This window comes from Primulina eburnea, chromosome 13, assembly GCF_022965805.1.
Source record: "Primulina eburnea isolate SZY01 chromosome 13, ASM2296580v1, whole genome shotgun sequence".
NCBI classification, from domain to species: Eukaryota; Viridiplantae; Streptophyta; class Magnoliopsida; order Lamiales; family Gesneriaceae; genus Primulina; species Primulina eburnea.
Window position 1 is genome coordinate 27,685,994 of NC_133113.1, and position 26,132 is coordinate 27,712,125.

At 36.3% G+C, this 26,132-nt stretch overlaps 1 protein-coding gene and 1 pseudogene across 4 annotated transcripts; both read left to right on the top strand.

The window, feature by feature from the left end:
• On the top strand, window positions 1–1,350 carry LOC140809062 (uncharacterized; annotated as a pseudogene).
• A 10,389-nt stretch (window positions 1,351–11,739) lies between these two features.
• On the top strand, window positions 11,740–21,986 carry LOC140810148 (serine/threonine-protein kinase Nek5-like). Of its 4 annotated transcripts, XM_073167990.1 has the most exons (15): window positions 11,740–11,940; window positions 12,027–12,459; window positions 12,581–12,647; window positions 12,980–13,045; window positions 13,144–13,190; window positions 13,286–13,331; window positions 13,504–13,584; window positions 13,676–13,718; window positions 18,589–18,638; window positions 18,720–18,801; window positions 19,038–19,087; window positions 19,206–19,279; window positions 19,485–19,536; window positions 19,618–20,169; window positions 20,249–21,986. In XM_073167990.1, the coding sequence occupies exons 2-15, from the start codon at window positions 12,362–12,364 to the stop codon at window positions 21,803–21,805; spliced, it is 2,865 nt and encodes a 954-aa protein (XP_073024091.1). In that variant the 5' UTR covers window positions 11,740–11,940; window positions 12,027–12,361; the 3' UTR covers window positions 21,806–21,986. The 4 variants fall into 4 exon arrangements, with proteins under 4 accessions (XP_073024091.1, XP_073024094.1, XP_073024092.1 ...); XM_073167993.1 differs by lacking the exon at window positions 11,740–11,940 and having other exon boundaries at window positions 12,399–12,459; window positions 12,980–13,331; window positions 13,662–13,718; XM_073167991.1 differs by lacking the exons at window positions 11,740–11,940; window positions 12,027–12,459; window positions 13,144–13,190 and having other exon boundaries at window positions 12,576–12,647.
• Window positions 21,987–26,132: the final 4,146 nt, after the last annotated feature.

Consider the following 26,132-nt stretch of genomic DNA (forward strand, 5'->3'; position numbering starts at 1 on the left):
ATGAATTATCAAAATTTTCATTTTTTTAATTCAGCATCATCTAGCTCATCTGATGAATTTGATTCACATGTTCAAGATCAATTTGAGTCCATCAACGAAACAGAAAATTTATTGGGGAGTCTAGCAACCAATAACACAATTTTAGCGGCTTCATATGCTGAGCAACATGAAGTTGAAGTCAAACATGGAGGGTCGATTCCCGGTCATATCGTAATTCCGCGTAATCGAGAATTGGCGGATCGTAATCTTTTCAACGATTATTTTGCTGATAATCCAAGGTACAATGAAGCAATGTTTCGAAGACGTTTTCGCATGTCACGAGGCCTTTTTTTTCGTATTGTTGAGGCTGTAAAGAATCATGATCGTTATTTCATACAACGAGTAGATGGTCTTGGTCGGCTGGGACTCTCTACTAATCAAAAAATTACTGCTGCAATGCGGATGTTGGCATACGGTACACCAGCGGATGCTGCTGATGAATATATTAAGATAGGAGAATCAACTACAATTCAATGCCTTCAACGTTTTTGTCGGGATATTGTAGAGGTGTTTGCAGAGCGATACCTAAGGTCACCTACCTCCATTGATATTGATAGACTACTGCATATTGGTGAAAAACGTGGATTTCCTGGAATGTTGGGAAGCTTGGACTGTATGCATTGGCGATGGAAAAATTGCCCAACAGCATGGGCAGGACAATACGCGGGTCGTAGTGGTTCTCCGACCATTATTTTGGAAGCGGTTGCTGATTATGATCTTTAGATATGGCATGCATTTTTGGGTATGCTAGGGTCTAACAATGACATCAACGTTCTCGAGGCATCCAATCTTTTTTCAAATATTGCGCAAGGTATCGCTCCTCCAGCAAATTACTTTATTGGTGGAAAAGAGTATCATCAAGGATATTACTTAGCCGATGGTATATATCCTAAATGGTCAACTCTTGTGCAAACAATTCATGATCCACGCGGTCCCAAAAAAAAATATTTTGCAATGAAACAAGAGTCGTGTAGGAAAGATGTCGAACGCGCATTTGGAGTACTTCAATCACGATTTGCAATTGTAGCATCTCCAGCACGTGCTTGGTAGAAGAAACACTTGCAAGATATAATGACTGCATGCATTATAATGCACAATATGATTATCGAAGATGAGCGTGACTTGGATACACCAATCGAAGATGCGTTGGAAGCACCAACTCCAAATGTGGAAATGGTTACGGATCAAAATATAAGATTTCAAGAATTTCTTGCTCGGTATAAAAACATAAGGGACAGAGAGGCTCACTTGGCACTACGAGATGCACTAATCGACCATTTATGGGATTTATATAGTAATTCCATTAATTAAATGTTGGATATTTGTTTGTCATTTCTATTTTATATGGATCATTTGAATATTGGTTGTATGTTAGTAATTTATGTTCAAAATATTTATATGTGTGATTGTAATTTTTTTGAATGATTAGTTAATTACATTTAATCAAGTAATAAGTTTAAGTATTGAAAATTAATATTAAACATTAAAATTTTTTAAAGTAATTATAAAAATATATTTAATTAATATTTTAATTCAGTAATATATATAATGAATTTTAATATAGAAATGATTTTAGATATTAGTGATATTTTAATTGTTGTGTTTATAAATATTTTGTGAAATAAATTATTTGTTGTTAATAAAATAATAGAGAATATTCCGAGAATATTCTTTTAATGTAGAGTTTAGAGTTGATGGGTTGGAGATGAATTTTATATTTGATGTAAGAATTACACTATTTTAAAGTTAGTGTGACACTAAGATAGCGTAATAGGTTGGAGATGGCCTAAGACCATCTCCAACCCTGCACCAAAATGGTGTAAAATACCATTTTGGTGCAGGGTTATCTGCTCCAACCAGTAGCTTTTCTTGACGCCAAAATAGAGTAGTGCTACAGTGTTGCACCAAATTTGGTGCAACACTGTAGCAATAGCGTTGGGTTTTTTCTTTTCTTTTTTTAAAATTTTTGTAATTGTTTTTTCATTTTAATTTTACTTAAACTTTAAATATTATATAATTAGTTTTATAATCTAATTTAATTCTAAAAATGTATTATTTCAAACAATTAATTTTAAAAAAGTGATTTTAAAAAACTTGGATATTTAATTTAATACATAATTCATAAAGATAATATTATTATTTTAATAAATAATTTGTGATAAATTAGTTTTAGTATTTAAAATAGTATAAAATATGCCAAGAATATCTTAATTATGTAGTTATAATTAAATTAATTAATATTGAATACAAAGATACAAGTACAAAAAAAATTAAGATTTCAAACACTACTTTTTTGAAAATCAAAGAAAATGATACAAAATTACATAAACAAACATAAAAAATACTGAATTATTAAAATTGACATTACAATACAACATAAAATAAAATAAGATGACAACACTTAAAATCAAAGATAATGACACAACATAAACCTAAAGAAGATAATAAACAACAAACTATTAAAAATCATACCACAATACAATAAAATAAGGATGACAAGCACTTAAATTTAAAACGGAGGTAAGCTGGATCCAGATCCTCCAATGTCTCCAAAATATTTTCCATAGTCGAGACTTTCACGTGCACGTTTCCTTTCTTCCCTCTCACTCAAAATTCTTGACTGTTCGGCCCTAAAATTTTCACGCAAAGATGGATCTTGAATTGAGTTGAGATCGATTACCAAAATTTTGTTTTCTTCTTGAAACCTAGTCAAATCCAACATTTGTCGATTTTGTTCTATTTTTGTTTGATTTTGTTCCAATTTTCGTTCAGTTTGTTGCATACGTTTTATCTGTAATTCTTTGTTATGTTCACGATAAACATTTCCAGTTTGGATTATTTCCAGAATTTTTTCTTGTCCTAATCTCATTGATTCAATTGTATGTGACATATATTCATCTTTTTTCTTTTTTACTTTTGCTTTTTTCACTCCAAGTGGCCGCTGTGACGAAGTACCACCAATATTTTCATCACTTAAATTAATCTCAAATGGTGATAATCCAGGGGACGCTGATTTGGGGGAATCCTTTGCTTGTGTGTCCGATTGTTGAGAGTCGAAAAATTCAATACCTCTTTGAATTGTTGACCTTGAATGGTTTGACGAAGCTGCAAATTTCTCCATATCTTTCATAATAGACCATACATGATCAAACTTAAAACCTTTCTTGAAATTAGAATCCTGTTTCATTAACTCTTTCGCACGAATTATCTGTATATAAAATTAAAGTTAAGATAAATAATATAAAAAACTGATAATAATATAAGTATAGATATTCTATCAAAACAAAACTCACAATATCCATATCTGAAGCACCGCTTGGATGGAGTTGTTCAACTTGTTGCATGCATGCTTTTAATTTACTAATCGCCGCCAATATTAATCCCATACGAGATTGCACAGATCTTTTGTTACGAACTTCAGTCAAGTCGGGTGCTCTGGAACTGTTGTAGCTTTGCTCGACACGACTCCAAAATTGATTTCGAGATTGGTTTATGCCTATGATAGGATCTTGGGAAATGTCAAGATAAACATGACAAAGGTGTATGTCTTCTTGATATGAATAAGAAGCAGTTCGTGCATTCGAAGCCATGGAAACAAAAATATTTTGGGAGACAAGTATAATATTTATTATATAGAGTATGAAAATGGTGACTCGAAATAAAATTATGTTATATCTATATATAGAATGATTGATACTAGATGATATGAAGTTGATGGTTGTGATTGAATGAAATCTAATCCGACGGAGTATAAATCGGATCAGATTTTGTAGATATAGGATAATGATCATATGGTTCCAACTCAAAGAAATCTAATCCAACGGTGAAAAAATGGAATCGGATTTTTTGGATATAGGATAATGATCCTGTTATTATTATTTTATTATTATTATTATTACATATTTGGCCATTTGTGTGTATTGTATATAATATCCTATAGTAAAGAAACAAATTTAATGTTTTTTTAGCCAAAAGAGTACAGACTATAGTAAAGAAACAAAAATGAAAGGTGAACTTTCAACGTCAACTCCAGGCACTAGCCAATTTTCATGTTTTTATTTTGGGATCTCGTGAAGTCAAGATAAAGTTTAATTTATCAGAAATATATTTTGAAAATCCAACCATTTTGGATATAGGATAAAGATCCTATGGTTCGGATTAAATGAAATCTAATCCGACGGTGTATAAATCGGTTCAGAATTTTTGGATAGATGATAAAGATAATGTGAATAGATTTGGTTTTGTTATATAATATCAATCATATGCAGTTGTCCAACTCGTACTTCAAAATTTCCAACTATCAATATACATCATGAATTATCAAAATTTTCATTTTTTTAATTCAGCATCATCTAGCTCATCTGATGAATTTGATTCACATGTTCAAGATCAATTTGAGTCCATCAACGAAACAGAAAATTTATTGGGGAGTCTAGCAACCAATAACACAATTTTAGCGGCTTCATATGCTGAGCAACATGAAGTTTAAGTCAAACATGGAGGGTCGATTCCCGGTCATATCGTAATTCCGCGTGATCGAGAATTGGCGGATCGTAATCTTTTCAACGATTATTTTGCTGATAATCCAAGGTACAATGAATCAATGTTTCGAAGACGTTTTCGAATGTCACGAGGTCTTTTTTTTCGTATTGTTGAGGCTGTAAAGAATCATGATCGTTATTTCATACAACGAGTAGATGGTCTTGGTCGGCTGGGACTCTCTACTAATCAAAAAATTACTGCTGCAATGCGGATGTTGGCATACGGTACACCAGCGGATGCTGCTGATGAATATATTAAGATAGGAGAATCAACTACAATTCAATGACTTCAACGTTTTTGTCGGGATATTGTAGAGGTGTTTGCAGAGCGATACCTAAGGTCACCTACCTCCATTGATATTGATAGACTACTGCATATTGGTGAAAAACGTGGATTTCCTGGAATGTTGGGAAGCTTGGACTGTATGCATTGGCGATGGAAAAATTGCCCAACAGCATGGGCAGGACAATACGCGGGTCGTAGTGGTTCTCCGACCATTATTTTGGAAGCGGTTGATGATTATGATCTTTGGATATGTCATGCATTTTTTGGTATGCCAGGGTCTAACAATGACATCAACGTTCTCGAGGCATCCAATCTTTTTTCAAATATTGCGCAAGGTATCGCTCCTCCAGCAAATTACTTTATTGGTGGAAAAGAGTATCATCAAGGATATTACTTAGCCGATGGTATATATCCTAAATGGTCAACTCTTGTGCAAACAATTCATGATCCACGCGGTCTCAAAAAAAAATATTTTGCAATGAAACAAGAGTCATGTAGGAAAGATGTCGAACGCGCATTTGGAGTACTTCAATCACGATTTGCAATTGTAGCATCTCCAGCACGTGCTTGGCAGAAGAAACACTTGCAAGATATAATGACTGTATGCATTATAATGCACAATATGATTATCGAAGATGAGCGTGACTTGGATACACCAATCGAAGATGCGTTGGAAGCACCAACTCCAAATGTGGAAATGGTTACGGATCAAAATATAAGATTTCAAGAATTTCTTGCTCGGTATAAAAACATAAGGGACAGAGAGGCTCACTTCGCACTACGAGATGCACTAATCGACCATTTATGGGATGTATATAGTAATTACATTAATTAAATGTTGGATATTTGTGTGTCATTTCTATTTTATATAGATCATTTGAATATTGGTTGTATGTTAGTAATTTATGTTCAAAATATTTATATGTGTGATTGTAATTTTTTTGAATGATTAGTAATTAATTACATTTAATTAAGTAATAAGTTTAAGTATGGAAAATTAATATTAAATATTAAAATTTTTTAAAGTAATTATAAAAATATATTTAATTAATATTTTAATTCAGTAATATATATAATGAATTTTAATACAGAAATGATTTTAGATACTAGTGATATTTTAATTGTTGTGTTTATAAATATTTTGTGAAATAAATTATTTGTTGTTAATAAAATAATAGAGAATATTTCGAGAATATTCTTTTAATGTAGAGTTTAGAGTTGATGGGTTGGAGATGAATTTTATATTTGGTGTAAGAATTACACTATTTTAAAGTTAGTGTGACACTAAGATAGCGTAATGGGTTGGAGATGGCCTAATCAGCATTTGATTTCCATAGATCTAAAGAAACCAATGTTTAAAATGCATACATAAAGATTTATAATTTTCAGAGCAAAAAAGTAAGACCAGAAAGAAATCTTTCAACAATATAATGCCAAAATATCATGGAGTTTTTCGGGGCTTCTTTGGGTCTTGACCATTATGGTGCAATGGGTCGGGTCCCCCTGGAACCTTCCTCAGATCCCAATCCTCGGGTATCTCATTATTTGCACTACTGCTTCTAGGTACATGCACACCACTGGTCTTAAAACTCGTCTGTTTCATCTCCAAGAAAGCCTGTAAACGAGGTTGCAAAATCAAGAATCACACCACAAGTCAGTGATTTTCAGAGCTTCAGTGAAGTCAGAAGTGTATCGCATAATTTTCTGGAAACTAGCGGCTGCGTCAAGGGTGTTCACCACATTCAACGAAAAAATAGAATTTTTTTTCTATAAATATTCCAAAAGTTCAAATTCGCCTTCGCTCCAGCCAAATCCGAGAGTCGGTCCCTGGAGCAACAATGCATGTTGTTTTGTCAAAACTTGGATTGTTTGAAGTAATCAATAGTCATGAAAGTTGAAATTTATTTTTAAATGTTTTGGGGTAATATCGATCAGCTTGTTAGGTGAGCAAATCATCTGAGGGATGCATGCATGAATAAATAGCTAGAAACCTTGCGATGCATCAAAAGTGAGACTTCTCTTGCGCAACACTGTGCAGACATATGTAGATTGATCAGAACCAGTAACATGCAGAGCAAGCTGGAGTACTTGAATCTTGTGAACTCCATTGTAGCGAATATAGATATGAAAAGTTTTACTATTTAAGGCTTGTTAGATGATATTACTGACATTGTGGAGGCATGCAGGTGCGTATTTATATAGAAAAATTGTGGGTTGTCCAGAATGATTGCTCATGCAGCCATTTTCTTTAGGCATCAAACTAAATTCGAATGACATGACAATCTACTTAAAATGCCATAAATTAAGAGAGAGCAAAAGGAACAAAACCATGCAGGATATTGAAGATCTTTTCCATACTGGAGTTGTGCGTGTTCTCGACGGCGCCGTTCCAGATGATTGTGACTGTATGACATCACTCTTAGTTATCATGTAGAAAATATCACACTGGAGATATGCTTACAAAAGAAAAAGTATATATTCTTTTAGTTGGTTTATGGTTTAGAGTGAGTCTCATGTGAGACCGTTGAGACCGTCTCACGAATCTTAATTTGTGAGACGGGTTAACCCTACCTATATTCACAATAAAAAGTAATACTCTTAGCATAAAAAATAATACTTTTTCATGGATAACTCAAATAAGAGATCCGTCTCACAAATACGATCCGTGAGACCGTCTCACACAAATTTTTGCCTATGATTTATCACTAATGTAGAAAGATAGAAAGAATGATATTTGAGTAAGACAGATATTATAAAAATATAAACAATCAAATATATAATTGATATCTGTCGTGACATTTGTGTTATTTTTAAAAAACTAAAATTATTTAACAACTAAGAAACTATTCATTTTGAATTACTTCTACCTGATAAATTTTTTCTCAATAATATTCTTATAATTATGTGGTCATTAAATGAATATATAATAATACCAATTTCAAACCGATTCATAAAACATTGAATTATGATGGAATTCAACGATAATTAACTTGAATTCAAACAGTTATCACGAGATGATTTGACTTATATTCTTAAGTCTCTTATATTTAATTACACAATGCATGAAAATGGCAAGTGAAGTCTTATTTGTAATCAGGGATAATAGGGGAAGGTAACAGATTGAATTTGTATTATATTGTAATAAAAAAAAATTAATTCTATTGAATAAAAATTTAAGGAACATAGGTTCTAATATGGTATTGATAATATAATTCTAAGCGTTACATATAGACTCCATTATTTTCTATTATTATTAATTATTATTATTATTATTTTATATATCCTAGATTCTTTTCCTTGTACACAATCCAATCGAACCTATATATGTAGAAGGAAAAGAATCTAGGATGGTGCCATTTGTGGTGTGAATTGACGGCTATGACCTTCTGAGGACTGAAGCATTTTTATCTTCTTGGCAAGATTCCGTTGACATCAATGGAGCTGACTTTGAAAGGCCCACTGTAATAATTCGTTTAAGAGAAGAAATTTTATTTTATTATTATTTTATTTGTGCAGATTTTTATTACATCTGGAATGTGCTAGCAGTCCTGAACCAGCTCATTTGCAATCATATCTTTAATGACACACACAGAGATATATAAATATATATAATAAAATTTTTGTTTTACTACTGTGAAGGGTTCTCAATGTTTAATTTTATTCATTATTAATTTATTATTTTAAAATCAAATTAAATTAAAAGATAGAAAATGTGACAATTAATTAAATATATAAATTATTACGTTTTGAAAGCAAAGAGGAATATATATATATATATATATATATATATATATGTGTGTGTGTGTGTGTGTGTGTGTGTGTTATATATATATAGATATAGAGTAATGATGTTGGAGGTACCTAATAAATTAAATTTTAAGAAAGTTGTTTATTATTATTATTATTAATTGTAATTTAATAAAATTATTATGACAGTCACGCAAGATAATAGATGGTGGCGTTGGTTGTTGTATATATAATTTAATTAATAATTGCCACATCTCATTTTCGTATGCATGTATTAGATTCCGGTTGAGGGGGTTTAGGCTAGGCATGCAAATAAATCCATATTATTTTCATATATTTTAATTTTGCTTTGAAACTCGAAAAATAATTTTTTTTTTCAGTTCAAGTTCGGTAATTGTTGAATTTTTATCAATCTGAAATATTTTTGAATTATATTAAAATAATAAATTTATTAAATTTTAAAATACGTACAGAATCAAATACGAGCGACTGTGATAACTAATTTGTTCTCGACTATATATATCCCCTCGAATTTGCGATACCATAATATCGAAGATGGAAAATTATATTTTTGAAATTTGCAATACCACAATATCAAATATCAAGATTCTAAAAAGCGTGATGCACTCTGAAGCGCGGATGTCAAGCTTCAAGTTTAAACGAGATTAGCACATACTTATACGTGAAAAAGCTTTATATTTTATTTTTAATGTAATTATAATTATCTTAAACCAATAAATAGATAAAATAATACATAAATATGATAAATTTAAGTCTGATGCATTAATTCTCATATTTATAAAAGCATAAAAATATCAAAGTTGCAATCTTTATTTGTTTTTATAACTAGACCACATTAAAAAATGTTAAATTTGTCAAATCATTATCAGACATACTTAATCATAATTAAAAAATAAACATCTAAATTATAAACCTAATTTGTTATTTTAAAATAAAAAGACATACGTTAAAAATAAAAATTTGAAAATAAATAGATGCGATTAATTGTGTTTAAATATATTTAATTAAACGCTTTAATTACGTTTAATTCAGTCAAACTGAAGTCTAATCGCTTTTTCCGTTTTTCTCCGAAACGGGACGTTTTTGTCAAGCTTCAAGCTTAAACACACTTAAGTGGAGCTTAGTGAGCTTTGTAGCACTGCTTTTTATCATGTTGTCAGTCAATTAATGGTTTTAGTCAATTAACTTGCATTTTTTTCCAAAAACAATAAGCTCTCTTCTCACTCTAGTGTGACATTGGATACGTTAGCAAAGCTTGTCGTCACATCAAAATTTTTTGGTCTCACATCATCATTTTTTGACACTGTGTCAGTACGTTGATAAAAGTGAAGTACGTTGATAAAAGTGACTAAATCGAAACAAGTATAAATTAGTTGATTAAGATTGTAAATTGACCGATAACATGACAAAATAAAAAATATAATTTTTCATATACATTTTGAGAGTGAAGTATATTTAATTTATGTAATCAATTAATATTTAGGAATAACAAATAGAATCCTTCTATTATGTAAATGCTGTGATAAAAATGTTGGCACTCAGCATAAAAAGTGTTATTATTATATACAGAAATTAATAGTTTCGTGATTAATTTATAGGATGTGATGGATTATCCATCGATCACTTGTTAATAAAAATGTTTAATTTCTTTAAGCTATCATAATAACTATTTATCGTAGTAAACTAAAATTATAGCCAAATATGATCATTTTTAAGAATAAAAAATAAACTCAAATTTTTTAATTTTTAAGAAAGACGTTTTAATAAATATATTCCTAATAAACTTGGAACAATAATTCAATTCATTAATAATTATTTTCACTATTTAAAAAATTATAGTTGATTATATAATCATAATAATAGATGGTAGTCAACAAGGCACGTGGCCCGTGGGTATAGCACGTGAGCCCCAGCACATGCATGCAATGAAATACAGCGCAGCAATTGCACCGAGACACCGTTATTTCGCTGCACCCTACTTCATCCAATTATTTCCCTCTTTAATTAATTTTGTAATAATTGTGCACTAATCCTTGAAGAATTGTATTTAATACCCACACACAAAAAACGAGGTCATCATTGCTTCTTCTACTATAAATATCAGGTTTTTACCCGCATTTAACACACTAACACTCATTGACATTTAATACTCCCATTTATTACACCAATCATCACAGGCTCCACTGGGCTACATTGGTTTTCTTGCTTGAGTACCCTGCTGACTTAAGCATCGGAGTGGTCACGTCGGACTACATTGGTTTTCTTGCTTGAGTACCCTGCTGACTTAAGCATCGGAGTGGTCACGCCGGACACCCTTCCGACGCCCATTCACGAGTTCCTTTCCTTGTTTACAGGTTACAGCTGAAGCCATGTTGCAGAGATATATCTTCATCACCGATATAGTCCTTGCTCAGTTTCCTTCATTATAAATTTTTGATAGTTTACCCGGTAGAGTTCTCGACCCGACTCGACCATTTCGCCCGGGTGACATCAACTAACTTTTATACGGTTCGTTCGATCCTGCTCCTACACCCCATATGAATGGTTGAGATTCCACTTCATGGAAAAAAAAAAAAAAAAATTTGGGCCAGAAAAAATTCCGACCCTTGGATGTACACTGCCTGCAGGGGTAGGATGGAATAATCTCTTTTATACATACTAAAATTGTATATATATTAACCATACGGAGTCCATTTTAGTATCCATAAATGAGATCTCAATATTTTGGTGCGACCCAAACATCATTAATCGTTTACAAATTGAGCCAATCACCAAATTGCTAATAGGAGTCAAAACCACCAAAAAAGATCCAAATTTTTTCATTCAAACTTTGCTAAAAACATTCACTTTCAGAGAAGGAACTTGTTTCTAATGCTAAGCTCTTAAGTTGGGAGTCTGTTACATGCAATAAACAATTCTACGTTAGTCTGAGATTTTGTGTATATTTTATTATTGAAAACTTCTTAAAAGATAAGTGAGTTTAATTTTTTTAGAATGTAATATGCAAATTTGATTTTTTGTATAAGGAAATTTGGTTGGTAGTTGTAACATAAATCTACCATCATCCTACCCTACTCACTAACTATGATAAGCTCGAACCAACACCCTTTTAACCTAATTAAGTTAAATTAAAATAATTAAACGAGCTGGTCTATACACATCTTGCCCATTACTTTTAAATTAAGAGAAGGAACAATTTGTTTCTGTAAAAAAATGCTGTAGAAACACAGAGTTTAGGCCTACTTTTGCTTTCTTTGATCGAACCCATTCCAGATATCCTCATTTCTGGGGTGCCCAGAAGGCCAGGTCAATTGCATTTCAACGATTTCCGTTATTGCTTTATTTCAGGAATTTGGTGGGCATTTTTGTTTATTTGTATTCTCTTTTTTCAGTTTTTGTAAATGGGTGTTTTCTTGGAATGGATCTGCAAATGGGTAGAAGAGGCAGAGGAAATGTCTGAGATTAGTTTGAATACAAGTTACATTTTCAAGTGTAATATCTTGCTTCAGATTTTATTGCAGCAATTGGTTTTCTGATACAATTCAGAATAGAGGATCCAAGATTAATTTTTTTGGGGGTTTCTGTTATAAGGAGTTGATGTAGAGAGATTTCAGGGAGTATAGTAACCCAGATTACTTTTTTGGGGTCCTTTCATTTCTTTAGATGCATGCTTAACAAGGGTAGAATATAGTGGATACAGTGCTTTAGGACTCGGGATTTGTTGCTGATGGAGTCAAGAATGGACCAGTATGACATCATGGAGCAGATTGGACGTGGAGCCTTTGGTGCAGCTATTTTGGTACATCACAAGCTGGAAAGGAAAAAGTATGACCTGCAATGAAAAAGTTCATTTTATTCGTATCCAAAATTTTGCAGTAAAATTCTTTAATGCGTCATCCTCATACTTTTTTATTTTCTTCCTGTACTTCTTGGGAATGTAACACAGGTATGTGCTTAAGAAAATTCGATTAGCTCGACAAATTGAAAGATGCCGGAGATCAGCTCATGAAGAGGTTAACTAATGTTATTGCTTCAATTCTAAGGATTGAATTGTTTTGTGCTAGTTGTTATCTTAATTCTACTTTTTTGTTGTGAGACTATCGACATCTCTTCTTAGTTAAAGCAATTGTTCTAGTTATTTTGGTGTAATGACAATTGATCTCTAGATAAAAAATTGACAAATTTCTTAGTACAATTTCATTGTTTAGTTTATACTCATCTCTCAAGTTGGAATTTTTCTGCTGATTTCTTCCTTTTTATGCAATCGTCATTAGTATGCATATTGTTAATGGTGTAGTACTTGACAAAAAATGTAAAGGGTCCTTTTTTCTATGCAAAAATCTAGATGGCATTAATTGCGAGGCTGCAACATCCTTACATCCTTGAGTTCAAGGAAGCTTGGGTTGAAAAGGTGAGTGGTCTCGAAGCTTCTAATTGCTAGTTTCACTATTGTCTCAGAATCTTCTTTTATTTTCCTCCCGATCTCTTTGTTTTCCAATCCCAAAGCAGGGTTGTTATGTTTGCATAGTAACTGGCTACTGTGAAGGAGGTGACATGTGAGTTTTGGGTGATAATTTGATTGGGTAGTGCAATTTATTGTTTTTTAAGCTGTCTTTTCTTTCTTTTGTTTTATGCGCTGCTGATATTTCAGGGCCGAACTAATGAAAAAAGCAAATGGGCAGTACTTCCCTGAGGAGGTTTGAGTTGTTTCCATTAGAATATTGTCTCATTATTTTCTTTATCCATGTAACTCTTACTTGTACATATACTTTGAATAATAGATATGATTACACATCTCATGTGTTCAGCTAACCATACATTTTCTGATTGGTAGTTGTCAATAATGTGTTAATCATGTACATTGTTCAGAAACTGTTGAAGTGGTTCACTCAATTGTTATTGGCTGTCGAGTATCTGCATTCCAAATTTGTTCTACACCGGGACCTCAAAGTATCAATCTGACTTGATGCAATTTTTTGTCTTAGTTTCTTTGTTATCTTTATGATTATTCGCATTAATCTTGACAGAACTTTCTTGGCAGTGCTCCAATATCTTTCTCACCAAAGATCAAGATGTCCGTTTAGGTAATTTGGATTTGTTTTTTTGCCTTGTGTTTCGATTTAAAAATTTTGCTATTGGTTTGTGTTGGATATTTGAATTTAAAATAAGGATGGGGCCTTTAGTTTATCAGATAACTTTCAATCTACTGTTTATAGTTTAAGGTTAGATCAGATTAAGTTTTTATCAATTGATTTGTCTTGTATAATTAAGCAGTGTACTATTTTATTATAAATAAGATTAAACTTCCTTCCGAAATACTCGTTTTCTCTCAAACCACATGGTATCAGAGCGCGAGTGTTGCCAATGACGAAGTACGGTACGGCCTATGCCACCGCCAGTTCATCAACGCCGGTGACTGCCAATTCATCAACGCTGGTGAGCACGACCCAAATCATGGGCGATGCTTCTCTTTTCTCCATCACTTGCCACAAACTTACAGGCCAGAATTCTTTGGCTTGGTCACAATCTATCCTTATGTCATTTGTGGACGTGGCGAGGAAGATCACCTCTTGGACAGTGCAACACGACCTGACTTGGGCGATGTCACATTCAAAACTTGGAAGGCAGAAAACAACCTAGTCATGTCTTGGTTGATTAATCCAGTGACGCCTGAAATTGGCGAAAATTTTATCCTCTACTCAACTGCAAAAGACATTTGGGATGCGGTCAGTGACACATACTTGTGCAAAGATAACATGGCCGTGCTCTTTTTGCCATTGAATTAACTGTGCACGATCTCCGCCAGGACCAAAGATCGGTTGTGGACTACTTCTCTGCCTTGACTCGACTATGGCAGATAATTGATCTCCTCGAAGAATTTCATTGGACATGCACCAAGGACGAGAAACTCTATCGCTCAATTGTTGAAAGTAAGCGTGTATTCAAATTCCTGATTGGCTTAAATCAAGATCTCGATGATGTCCGTGGTCGGGTTCTGATCACAAAGCCATCACCAAGCCTCCGCGCTGCCTTCTCGGTGGTCAGACATGAAGAAAGTCATTATTGCACGGTGATGCTGGGTTCTCCCTAGCATATTTCCGCAACCTCTGATGGTCCTGCCATCACTCTACAGCGCCAAGCCCCATCATTCCCACTTGACTCTGCGCATTCTGCTACTCGGGATGGACATTGGTCTATATCCACGAAAGGATGATTCGTTCTCGGACCACTTTGGTGTGAAAAATGCAAGAAACCTAATCACAACATCGAATCTTGCTGGAAGATTCATGGCAAGCCCACGGATTGGAAGCCTGTGCGAGAACGTCGGGCTAATGCTACTGTCTCAGTTGCCGATCCTTCTTCCACCGAGTCAATGCCCTTCACAAGCGCCCAATTGGATGTCCTCCAAGAGTTATTCTGCGAGCGGGCCTAGGTGCCATCAAATAGTGACATTGGATTAGGAAGTACTGTTGTCCAATGTGATAATTCCGATGCATTTCTCTCCCACCATGTTCTTTCACAGTCGTGGTCCCGGGGATAGTTGATTCAGGGGCGTCGGATCATATGACTGGTTAGTTGGATTTGTTTACATCATGCTGCCTTTTTTTGTCTCTCGATCGGTTCGGGTATCAGACGGTTCTTGCACAAAGGTGCTCGGGTCGGGCTCCGTATGTTTGTCATGTACTTTGCACTTGAATAATGTCTTGTTTGTCCCTATCGTTCATTGCAATCTGTTATCGGTTAGCATGTTGAATCGAGATCTGACTTGCACCACTATTTTTTCATCTACCTTTTGTGTTTTTCTGGAACTAGCCTCAGGAAAGACGATTGGCAGTGCTGATTATTGTCAGGGCCTGTACCTTCTCAAGATGAAACTCGTCTCAAAGCCTTCTATTCCTGGTGTTCCCGTTTCTACTTTTCAGTCCAAATATAATAGTGAACTTCTTTTGTGGCACTTTCTACCGGGACATCCGAACTTTATGTACCTTCAAAAAGTGTTTCCTCATTTATTTGATAATAAAAGTTCATTTTTCCCTCATTGTGATGTGTGTCAGCTATCCAAACATTTGCGTCACACTTTCAAACAACAATCATATACTCCATCCAAACCGTTTGCTTTAATTCATTGTGATATTTGGGGTCCTTTGCGCGTCAAAAACATAACCGGAGCGCGTTGGTTTCATTATTTGTAGATGATCATATGCGTCTCTCGTGGGTGTTCCTGATGAAGGAGAAGAGTGAAAATTCCTCGATATTTAAATCATTACATGCCATGATCCAAACACAATTCTCAACCATTATTTAGATCCCCCACTTTAACAGAGCTCAAGATTTCTTTAACTTTGTCTTAGGTGATTTCCTGATAAATAAAGGGGTTTTTCATCAAAGTTTTGGCATTGACACACCCTAGCAAAATGGTGTCGCCGAACAAAAAAATCTTCATCTCCTTGAGGTTGCTCAATCCCTGTTGTTCTCTCGTCATGTCCCTCATCATTACTGGGGTGACGTCATCCTCACTGCCACTTGACTTATCAATAGAATGCCTTCACGTGTCCTTACCTTCAAAACACCTATTCAAACATTATTCGAGTTTTACCCCAATTCCCACCTACTACATCACATTCCAATGCGCATTTTTGGTTGCACAGCTTTCGTACATGTTCATTACCAACATTGGGGCAAGCTTGATTTTCTTCCTCTGGGTGTCTATTTTTTGGCTATTCCCCTAATTAGAAAGGATACAAGTGTTATTCCCCTTTCACCAGAAAATTCTATTCTTCCATGGATGTCACTTTTCATGGAGACAACTCCTTCTTTACACCTTCCTCGGTTCAGGGGGAGAGTGTTAGGAACGAACCTCAGAATCCGAATTTGGAACTCATCGCCATTTAGAACGAACCCCCAAATGACCTAATTCCCTCAACCGTACTAGATAAATTCGGACTAATCCTGAAAATCCTATTCCACTGTTTGAACATATCTATTCTCGGAGAAGACCACCACTTCAGCTTGGGAATGCTCACGAAGACACATGATCAGTCAACAAAGAGTACTTCCTTGACGTCAGATTCTCTGAATCACACTCAAGGTACGCCGAGCTCTGACCCACAAAACACATATGAATTGGTGATTTTCTTATTGCATTGAGAAAAGGGGTCAGAACATTCACCCAACATCCGATAAGTAACTTTGTCACATTTGATCATTTATACATTGCATTTCGTATTTTTGTTGTAAATTTAGATCAAAATCCACATTGGAGAGTAGCTGTCGTTGATGAAATCCGAGCCCTTGAAAAGAACAATACTTGGCAGATAACATATCTTCCCCGAAAAACGTGTAGTTGGTAGCAAATGGCTCTTTACAGTTAAGCACAAAGCTGATGGACATCGAGCAGTTTAAAGCACGCCTGGAAGCAAAAGGATATACCCAGAGATATGGGATTGATTATCAAGAAACCTTCGCACTGGTAGCTATGCTGAACACAGTCTGTGTACTCCTTTCCATTGTCACAAATTTAGACTGGCCTCTATACCAGCTCGATGTCAAGAATGCCTTCTTAAATGAGGACTTGGACGAGGAAATCTACATGAATATGCCATCGGGATTTGAGTCAGAATACACTGTAAACAAGGTATATAGGTTGAAAAAATCTCTCTATGGCCTGAAACAATCACTTGGGGCGTGGTTTCACAGGTTCACCAAAGAACTGAAAAACAATGGGTATCTTCAATGCCAATCAGATGACACTATGTTTGTTAAACACTCCAACACAGATAGAATCTATGTTATCATTGTCTATGTTGATGATATTTTTTTAACTAGAAATCATAAAGAGGAAATCACTTATATTAAGCGATTGGTTTCAAAGGAATTCAAGATGAAAGATCTCGGACCCTTAAAATATTTCTTGGGAATGGAAGTGGCCATATCAAAGCACATAATTGTTACCAGATATTAGATTTGTTGTAAGCTTTGTAAGTCAGTGCATGAACATTCCAACAGAGGAACACATGGAAGCTGTTCTTCAGATATTGAGGTACCTAAAGGTGTCCCTTGGCAAGGGCTTGTGTTTCTGCGGAAGCACCCCAAGAGATATACAAGTATACAGTGATGCAGACTAGGAAGGATCCTCTACTGATAGACAATCTACATCTGGGTATTGCTCATTTGTTTGGGGTAACCTAATAACATGATGTTGCAAGAAGCAAACAGTGGTGGTAAGAAGCAGTGCAGAAGCAGAATTTTGATCATTGGCCAATGGGATTTGCGAAGGAATATGGCTCCAAAGAGTGTTGACTGAGTTGAAATTGGAAGGACATCAGACAATCAAACTAAAGCGTGACAACCTAACAGCTATAAGCATCGCCAGTAATCCAGTTCATCGTGATCGTACTAAGCATGTTGAGATCGATCGTTATTTAATCAGTGAAAAAATTGAGAATGAGAATCTTGAAAGTTAACTACGTTCCTAGCAAGTCACAAGTTGCAGATGTCTCAACAAAGGCTCTATTTCAACCCACATTTGAAGACTTTGCGTTCAAGCTGGTCTTTAGTTTATCATATGACATTCTATCTATTGTTTAAAGTTTAAAGTTTAAGGTTAGATTAGATTAAGTTTCTTATCAATTGATTTGTCATGTATAAATAAGCAGTGCACTATTTTATTATGAATAAGATTAAACTTCTTTCCGAAATACTCGTTTTCTCTCAAACCACGGTTTGAAATTCTTAATTCTTCATTTATCATTTTAAAACAACACAAGTTTTCAACAAAATGAGAATAATCAATCTGAAATATCTAGGCTACATTAAACAATTCCTGTTATTCATATCGATATGATGCCAAGCAATGAAGGTTTTTGAATAACTAACCAATCTTTGAATAAAAAAAAAGTTTGGATATGGCTTAGTATGACATAATCCCTTAGTTTTTAATTCTGGTTTGAGCAGGTGATTTTGGACTTGCCAAAACTTTGAAAGCAGAAGATTTGGCTTCTTCGGTAAATAATTATGATGCAAACCATTCCCTTGGCAAAGTTTATAAATTATGCTTGTGAAGTGGAGCTTGTTGTTCTGTGCAGGTTGTTGGAACTCCCAATTACATGTGTCCAGAACTTCTTGCTGATATTCCTTATGGTTTTAAATCCGATATTTGGTCCCTTGGTATGCCAATGTTCATTACTCTTCTTCGATTACATCAAACAAGTCTAACTGAATTCTAAGGCTATATTATACTAATTTAAAATCCAAAGCTTTTTTTGTGGGAGGATACCCAAGGTAGTGTTAACCCTTTTTAAATTTTGTGGGCATTCTGTAACTCTGGAAATGATTTTACCCTTAGCCGAATCATGTTACTGCCATATGAACTCCCTTCTTGCACAATTTTCTTTGTAAATCAGGTTGCTGCATGTATGAAATGGCTGCTCATCGTCCTGCATTCAAGGCTTTTGTAACATCTCACAACCTCGTTTCATTATTTTTTCTCCTCTAAATTTATTCAGTGTTTTATTCCAGTTAATTCTTATTACATCTATAATAAGCTTAATAGCTGGGAATGCATGTTTCAGGACATGGCTGGCTTAATAAGCAAAATTAACAGATCATCTATGGGTTCTTTGCCTCCCTGTTACTCCCCAGTCTTGTAAGTCAATCCGATGTGTCTATGTAACCGTAATTATATTAAATCATTATGGTTGAGACATTTGATTTATTAGCTCTTCTAAATTCATAAAAATTTCATTTTCCTTTTGATTATAAATGCTAGAATTATGATTATTCAGATGTTACATTACGAGTTTTGCACAAGTGTACTTTGAAATTAATTTCAGATGTGTTCTATATTACAGGAAAACATTGATCAAAAGCATGTTAAGAAAAAATCCAGAACATCGGTCAAGTGTATGAACCTTCAGACGTCGTTCAAATCACTGAACTAATTTTTGGAGAAGGTCTAATTATTTGATTTCAAATGTTTATCAGGCATCTGAACTTCTGAAACACCCGTATCTCCAGCCCTATGTTGACCAGTACCGTCCATCCTACCATACAGCTACTGCTGTGTTACCAAAGAAACCTCTTTGTAAATCTCGTGAGAGTAGAAAGAATATGTCTGAAAGCCTAAGTAGCAACAGTTCTTGTAGCGAGAGAGACAGCTTGACACCAAGTCAAAGCAACGCGCGAGAAACTGAATCATTGCCTTTGAAAACCAAGGAGCCTGATGGTCAGAAGCAACTGCCAGAGGAACAAAGAAATGGTAGTGATCCTAAGCAGCCATGGACGATTAAAACCAGTGTGATGGCTTTGAAGGACGAAAATATCAGAGAAAGCAGTTCTCCTATTAGAAGCAACCACTCAAAAGTTAGTGGAGCTAGCACCAGAAGAATTTATGTCGAAGCATCTCCAAGGCTCACCAAACCAGGTAGCATTCGGGCTGGTCTTAAAGCCATTGCAGAGACACCTCCATCTGCATCAGTGAAGCCCAACTCTGATTCAAATAATAGAATGCAATTAACAGATTCTATGAAGCAACAGGTACTAAAAGTTTCAATTCTTTTTTCTGTAGTAAAGTGTTTCCGAGCTTTATTTTTTATGACAAACCTATCTTTTATAGTTACTTGTTGTGGAAAACCCCTCGAAGATTATCAAAGTTAGATATGAAGGGGTCCCTCCCCTGGGTCCTTTAAAGCCAGTTGCTGAAGAAGGATTCGTTTCAAAACCAAGACAAAAAACACCTCCTACCTTGGCTAGAAGGCCTTCGTTACGTAGAAGAATGGGGCAAGAAGGATGTGACTCTCCAAATGTCATGAATAATGACATAAAGGCTTGTTCTAGTGATGCGGAGGATACTGAAGCTACCAAACCAGTTACATACAACTGCAATTCACGTGATTCACCGGAAGTCAGGCAGCATAGGAGGAAGCATGAAGGATTCAAAATGCAGACAGATAGCAGCGATTCTGCATCCTCTTCGGTGTTGTTTCAAGGATTAGAGGTCTGTAATGATACAGCATCCCCTGTTATTAGTCTGTCAGAGCAGATACTTCACGATCATGTGCAACCCACCAATTTGGAAATCTTTCAGTATGATCCCTCTACCTCAGAAAGAATAAGGATTGACCCTATGGAACTAGCAACTAATTGCCAAATCGGTCATCAGCTACGCACTGAAGTTGAAATCGCCGAGTCTAGACCAAGCTGCTCCACCTCTTCCTCATCATACTCTGAGGTCTTGGAAATTATTCCCAAGACCAGTCACTGGAATAAATATGACTCTGTCATATGTTATGAAGCAATTCAAAATCGCTTGGATGACGATGTTCCAGATGTGAATGCTTGTGATGAAAAAATGAATTCCACTATACTGAAAGAGAACTCATTTTCTTTATCTGTAGATTTACTTCTGTGTGAAGAAGATACAGCCCCATCAATCACTCCCAGCAGTAGGCATGAATTGTGTGATATTTCATCCATGGGTGATGACAAGTTCATGGTGAAGGAACTAGTTCACCAAGCAGAAGATTATTCCTCCTTGACGGTATCTCATTTCTCACCAATGCAGAAAAGTTTGTTTCCAGACAATGTGCAAGATGCAGTTGTTGAAAAACCAATTAACACTCATCTACCTGCCTCTGATAATGTGATACATGATGGTAGTGTCCGAGTGGGAACCGAGCATCTGGTATCAGAAAATGTGGATAAAAACATGAACTTCAGGAAGCTGATAAATATGGCCAGGGATGATTTTGATGTTAACGATCCATTTTCATTTTCTTGCACCGATGCTGTGGTTTCCTCCGTAAATACTGCCTCCTCTTCAAATCTGTTCGAAAACTCTGTCACAAAGGAAATAGGTGTGGCTAACACGAATCCCATTCCTACAGCCCCTAATCTTGATATTTCCAAACTAGAAAATCCCATAGCTCGTCCTACACAGGGGGAAACACGAGAAAGGGAAGTTTTAGACGTCTCTTCTCTCAGGCAAAGGGCTGATGCTCTTGAAGGTCTACTAGAACTGTCCGCTGATTTGCTTCAGCAAAATAGACTAGAAGAACTTAATGTGGTATTGAAGCCATTTGGGAAGGAAAAGGTCTCGCCAAGAGATACAGCAATCTGGTTAGCGAAAAGTCTCAAAGGACTGTTGCTTGACGAGAATGGACGGGCTTCATAGATGCCGCTGTCCATTATCTTTCACGTCTATTGTTCATGTAACTTTCATTGCATCAATTGTATAAAAATCGTGATTCAGCTCTTTTCTCTACTCCATTTAAAGGTAAGAATACCATGCATACTACATGTGGATGAAATGTGTTCTTTTTAAAGAAACTTGTGATCCATGGTGATCTTTCCGACATCCTGGTGTATACTCTATCTGAAATTAATATTTACTTAATGTGTAATTAACATTCATATAAATATATGACTTTTAAATGAATTTTTAATATACGTTTGTTTACTTAAGTTAACAAATTAAATCAATAATTTTTTAATGGGTTTTTTTTTTTTTGTGTAATTCATTATCCATCTTAAATGACTTTGGACTTAATGCATATTGAATTCATCAATTTACCAATGATTCTTTTTGTTGTTACTAAAATTGGTTTGCTAATGGATATTTAATTTTTCTATCTTATTTTTTATTTTATATATAAACATATCACTTTTATAACAAATTAATTTTTAAATATGAATTTAAAAATATCATCTCGTACATATGTAAATATTTAAATATGTTAAATATTATTCGTAAAAAAATCATTTAAATTTAAAATATTAATTGAATTATTCCGTGATTGCGGTTTTGTTCATGCAACTTTCATTGCAACAATTACTCAAGTAGATGCACTCTGCGCTGTCACAAGTATAAAGAAATAATGTTATGTCTTGGCTGATAGCTATAGCTTTTGGCCTAGTGGTAAACGCTTAATCATAACAATTGGTATCAGAGCCAGGTCATGAGTTCAAGTTTCCCAAGAAGCATATTTCTATACTTCTTGGGAGAGGGAGAATGTTGGGTTAAGCGTGTATGAGTGAGAGTAGTATTGTGATGAGTGACCTCCTGAGAAGTTCTTATGCGTCAAGTTGTTGACATTGTGCCGCTTGATCTGGTTGGTTAAATGAGCCGTAAAATAGTGACACCAGATCTTAACGAGTAATATTGTGTAGTAGCCCGAATTCCAAATTGGGTAATTAACGGATTATTGGTGATTAAGAAGGTTTAAGGTGTAATTTTGACCGAATCATGATCGGACGGACCGAAGATGGTTCGGAAGCACCGAAGAGTTCGGAGGGTCCGAAGTTAGTTCGTTGGATCCGATCATTAGGTGTCAAGAGTTGATCGACACGTGGGAGTTCGGACGTTCCGAAGTGTAGGTTCGGTGGATCCGATCATGAGGTGTCAAGAGCAGCTGGACACGTGCATGTTCGGACGGTCCGAAGTGTATGATCGGAGGATCCGATCATGAGCTGTCAAGAGCCAATGGACACGTAAGAGTTCGGACGTTCCGAAGAGGGTTCGGACGATCCGAACATGGCCTATAAATAGTGGTCGGATTTCCTCATTTTGACTCGCCAATTCAGAGAATTCCATAGCATTTCAGTCGTTTCTGACAGGTTCTAGTCTTGTTCCGAGATTTGGGCACTAGCGGGGAGCTGCTGGTCTTGTAGCAGAGCTGTGCTCTAGTTGGGAGCTAGCGGCATCAGCGGGCTAGCGACGGACGAAGGTTTGGAATTTTATCAGTATTTATCTCAGGATTATTTAGTTAAGTCTGGTAGATAAGTTTAGTGATGGTTTTCACTTGATGAATAGGCTTGGATTAGACCTGTTGTCTGGTTGTTCCAGTGAATTAGGATTGCTGTGATAGAGGTACGAAAGTACTATCCGAGATATCCTGGTTGAGTATACATTCTTATATGTGTTGCATGATTATGTGGTGCATTGATATATGTCATATGATGCATGCTATTATGTCACGTTTATTACTGCACGTTGCATTTCATGTTGAGCCGTATCTTCTTCGAGATAGCCTTTACTGTTGAGCTGTATCTCTTTCGAGATAAGCTATATCTTGGGGCCGCTCAGCCCTGTCTTGTGGACGCATGGACACCGAGAGTACACAGTGGCCGACGGGTCGGGAGGGCTTCGGTGGTCCGGGACATTTTAGGTCCACGTCTGTCTTGTAGTGGATGCAGTGACCCAGAGGTTGGACCGCGCGGCACTATCCACTTGGCGCCTCTAGACTGAGCATTGTTGAGATCCTTTTGTGACTCCTGTTTCTTGACTACCCTGGTATCATATCATAGCATGTGCATTTCATATAGGTCTGTATACTCATACTTTTGTACTGGGCGTTCTTATCGCTCACGTCCTCGGTTTTGTTTATTCTTGGACACCCCATTCCCACGGGGCAGGCCTCAGGTTGGACAGCTCAGGAGGAGCAGGAGAAGGACGTTGAGTAGCTGGTTGGTTTAGTTTATCGGTATTGTTTTGTTTCGATATGGTTGTATTGGGTATTTTTATTTTGAGTTATTCTAGACTTCGATTGAGTTGTATAATCGGTATTTTTGTTGACTTTTTCCGCTGTTATCTCTGATTATTGTTTATTAGGTTAATTGCATGCTTAGTTTTTGATTAGTAGGTGATTCTGGAACGGGTCACTACATTTATGGTATCAGAGCATGCATACGATTTTGGGATATAGATTTCTGTTTTGGGATTTCCGTTGACCAATTTACTAGTTTCCCCATTCTATGTTGTAGCAATGGCTGACCACTTTGGTGACGGGAGTAGTCAGGGGAGTGTAGGTCGATGGGGTGACCAGGACGATCATAGACGTCATCGTGAGCATCGTCATCGTCGGGATGGTCCTAGGCGTTTCGATATGCATCGTTTCATGCAGATGGGGCCTAAGCCTTTAGTTGGCGGTGAGACTCCCGATGATGCGGAAGATTGGTTAGAGCGCATGGAGAGTTGTTTTCGCGCATTCCAGTGCACCGATGAGCAGAAGATGGAGACCCTTAGTTTTCTTCTCGAGGGACGTGCGCGCAAGTGGTGGCGATCGACTTCTGCGCCGATAGTCCAGTCCCAGGGTAGGGTGACTTGGGCCGATTTCCGTGCAGCTTTCATGCAGCTGTATTTTCCTCCAGCTCTTCGCCAGGCGAAGACGATTGAGCTCCTGAATCTGAAGCAGGGTAGTATGTCTGTTGATGAGTATCAGCAGAAGTTCTTCGAGTTGTTGCCCTTCGCTCCTCATATCAGTGGCAGTTCTGAAGCCAAGTATGATCATTTCCTCCAGGGCCTTAATCAGGAGATCTTTGATCGAGTCACTGTCTGTGATAATCCTACTTCGTACGATGGGTTGGTGAACCGGTGTCGTCAAGCAGAGATCAGTCTCCAGCGTGGTAGGGCTATTCTTTCTTCTAGACCTCCGAGTGTTTTGAGCCCTCGACCTCAGTCTTTCAAGAAATCTGGTTCTTCTTCTTCTGGATCTGGATCAAGGTCTAGCGGTGTTGTTCGCTTTGGTGAGAAGAAGGATGCTTGTGTGCATTGTGGGAAGAACCATCCATCGGAGCAATGCCGAGTAGCCGCAGGAGCTTGTTATCAGTGCGGAGAGATGGGGCATATTAAGAAGAATTGTCCTCAGTTGCGAGGTGGAGCAGGATCTGGTTCTGGATCCCAGACGACTGTTCAGCAGAGAAGGCAGGGTCAGGCAGTGGGTAGTTCGAATCTTCGACCTCGTGCCCAAGGTCAGGTTTTTGCGCTGAACCAGGATCAGCCTGGGATGTAATTGTTATACAGTTGTAATAAAGAATATTTGCAGTGTATTACAATGGTGTTTTATTCTCTTGCCTAGATTTCGAGGACGAAATCTTTTTAAGGGGGGGAGAATGTAGTAGCCCGAATTCCAAATTGGGTAATTAACGGATTATTGGTGATTAAGAAGGTTTAAGGTGTAATTTTGACCGAATCATGATCGGACGGACCGAAGATGGTTCGGAAGCACCGAAGTGTTCGGAGGGTCCGAAGTTAGTTCGTTGGATCCGATCATTAGGTGTCAAGAGTTGATCGACACGTGGGAGTTCGGACGTTCCGAAGTGTAGGTTCGGTGGATCCGATCATGAGGTGTCAAGAGCAGCTGGACACGTGCATGTTCGGACGGTCCGAAGTGTATGATCGGAGGATCCGATCATGAGCTGTCAAGAGCCAATGGACACGTAAGAGTTCGGACGTTCCGAAGAGGGTTCGGACGATCCGAACATGGCCTATAAATAGTGGTCGGATTTCCTCATTTTGACTCGCCAATTCAGAGAATTCCATAGCATTTCAGTCGTTTCTGACAGGTTCTAGTCTTGTTCCGAGATTTGGGCACTAGCGGGGAGCTGCTGGTCTTGTAGCAGAGCTGTGCTCTAGTTGGGAGCTAGCGGCATCAGCGGGCTAGCGACGGACGAAGGTTTGGAATTTTATCAGTATTTATCTCAGGATTATCTAGTTAAGTCTG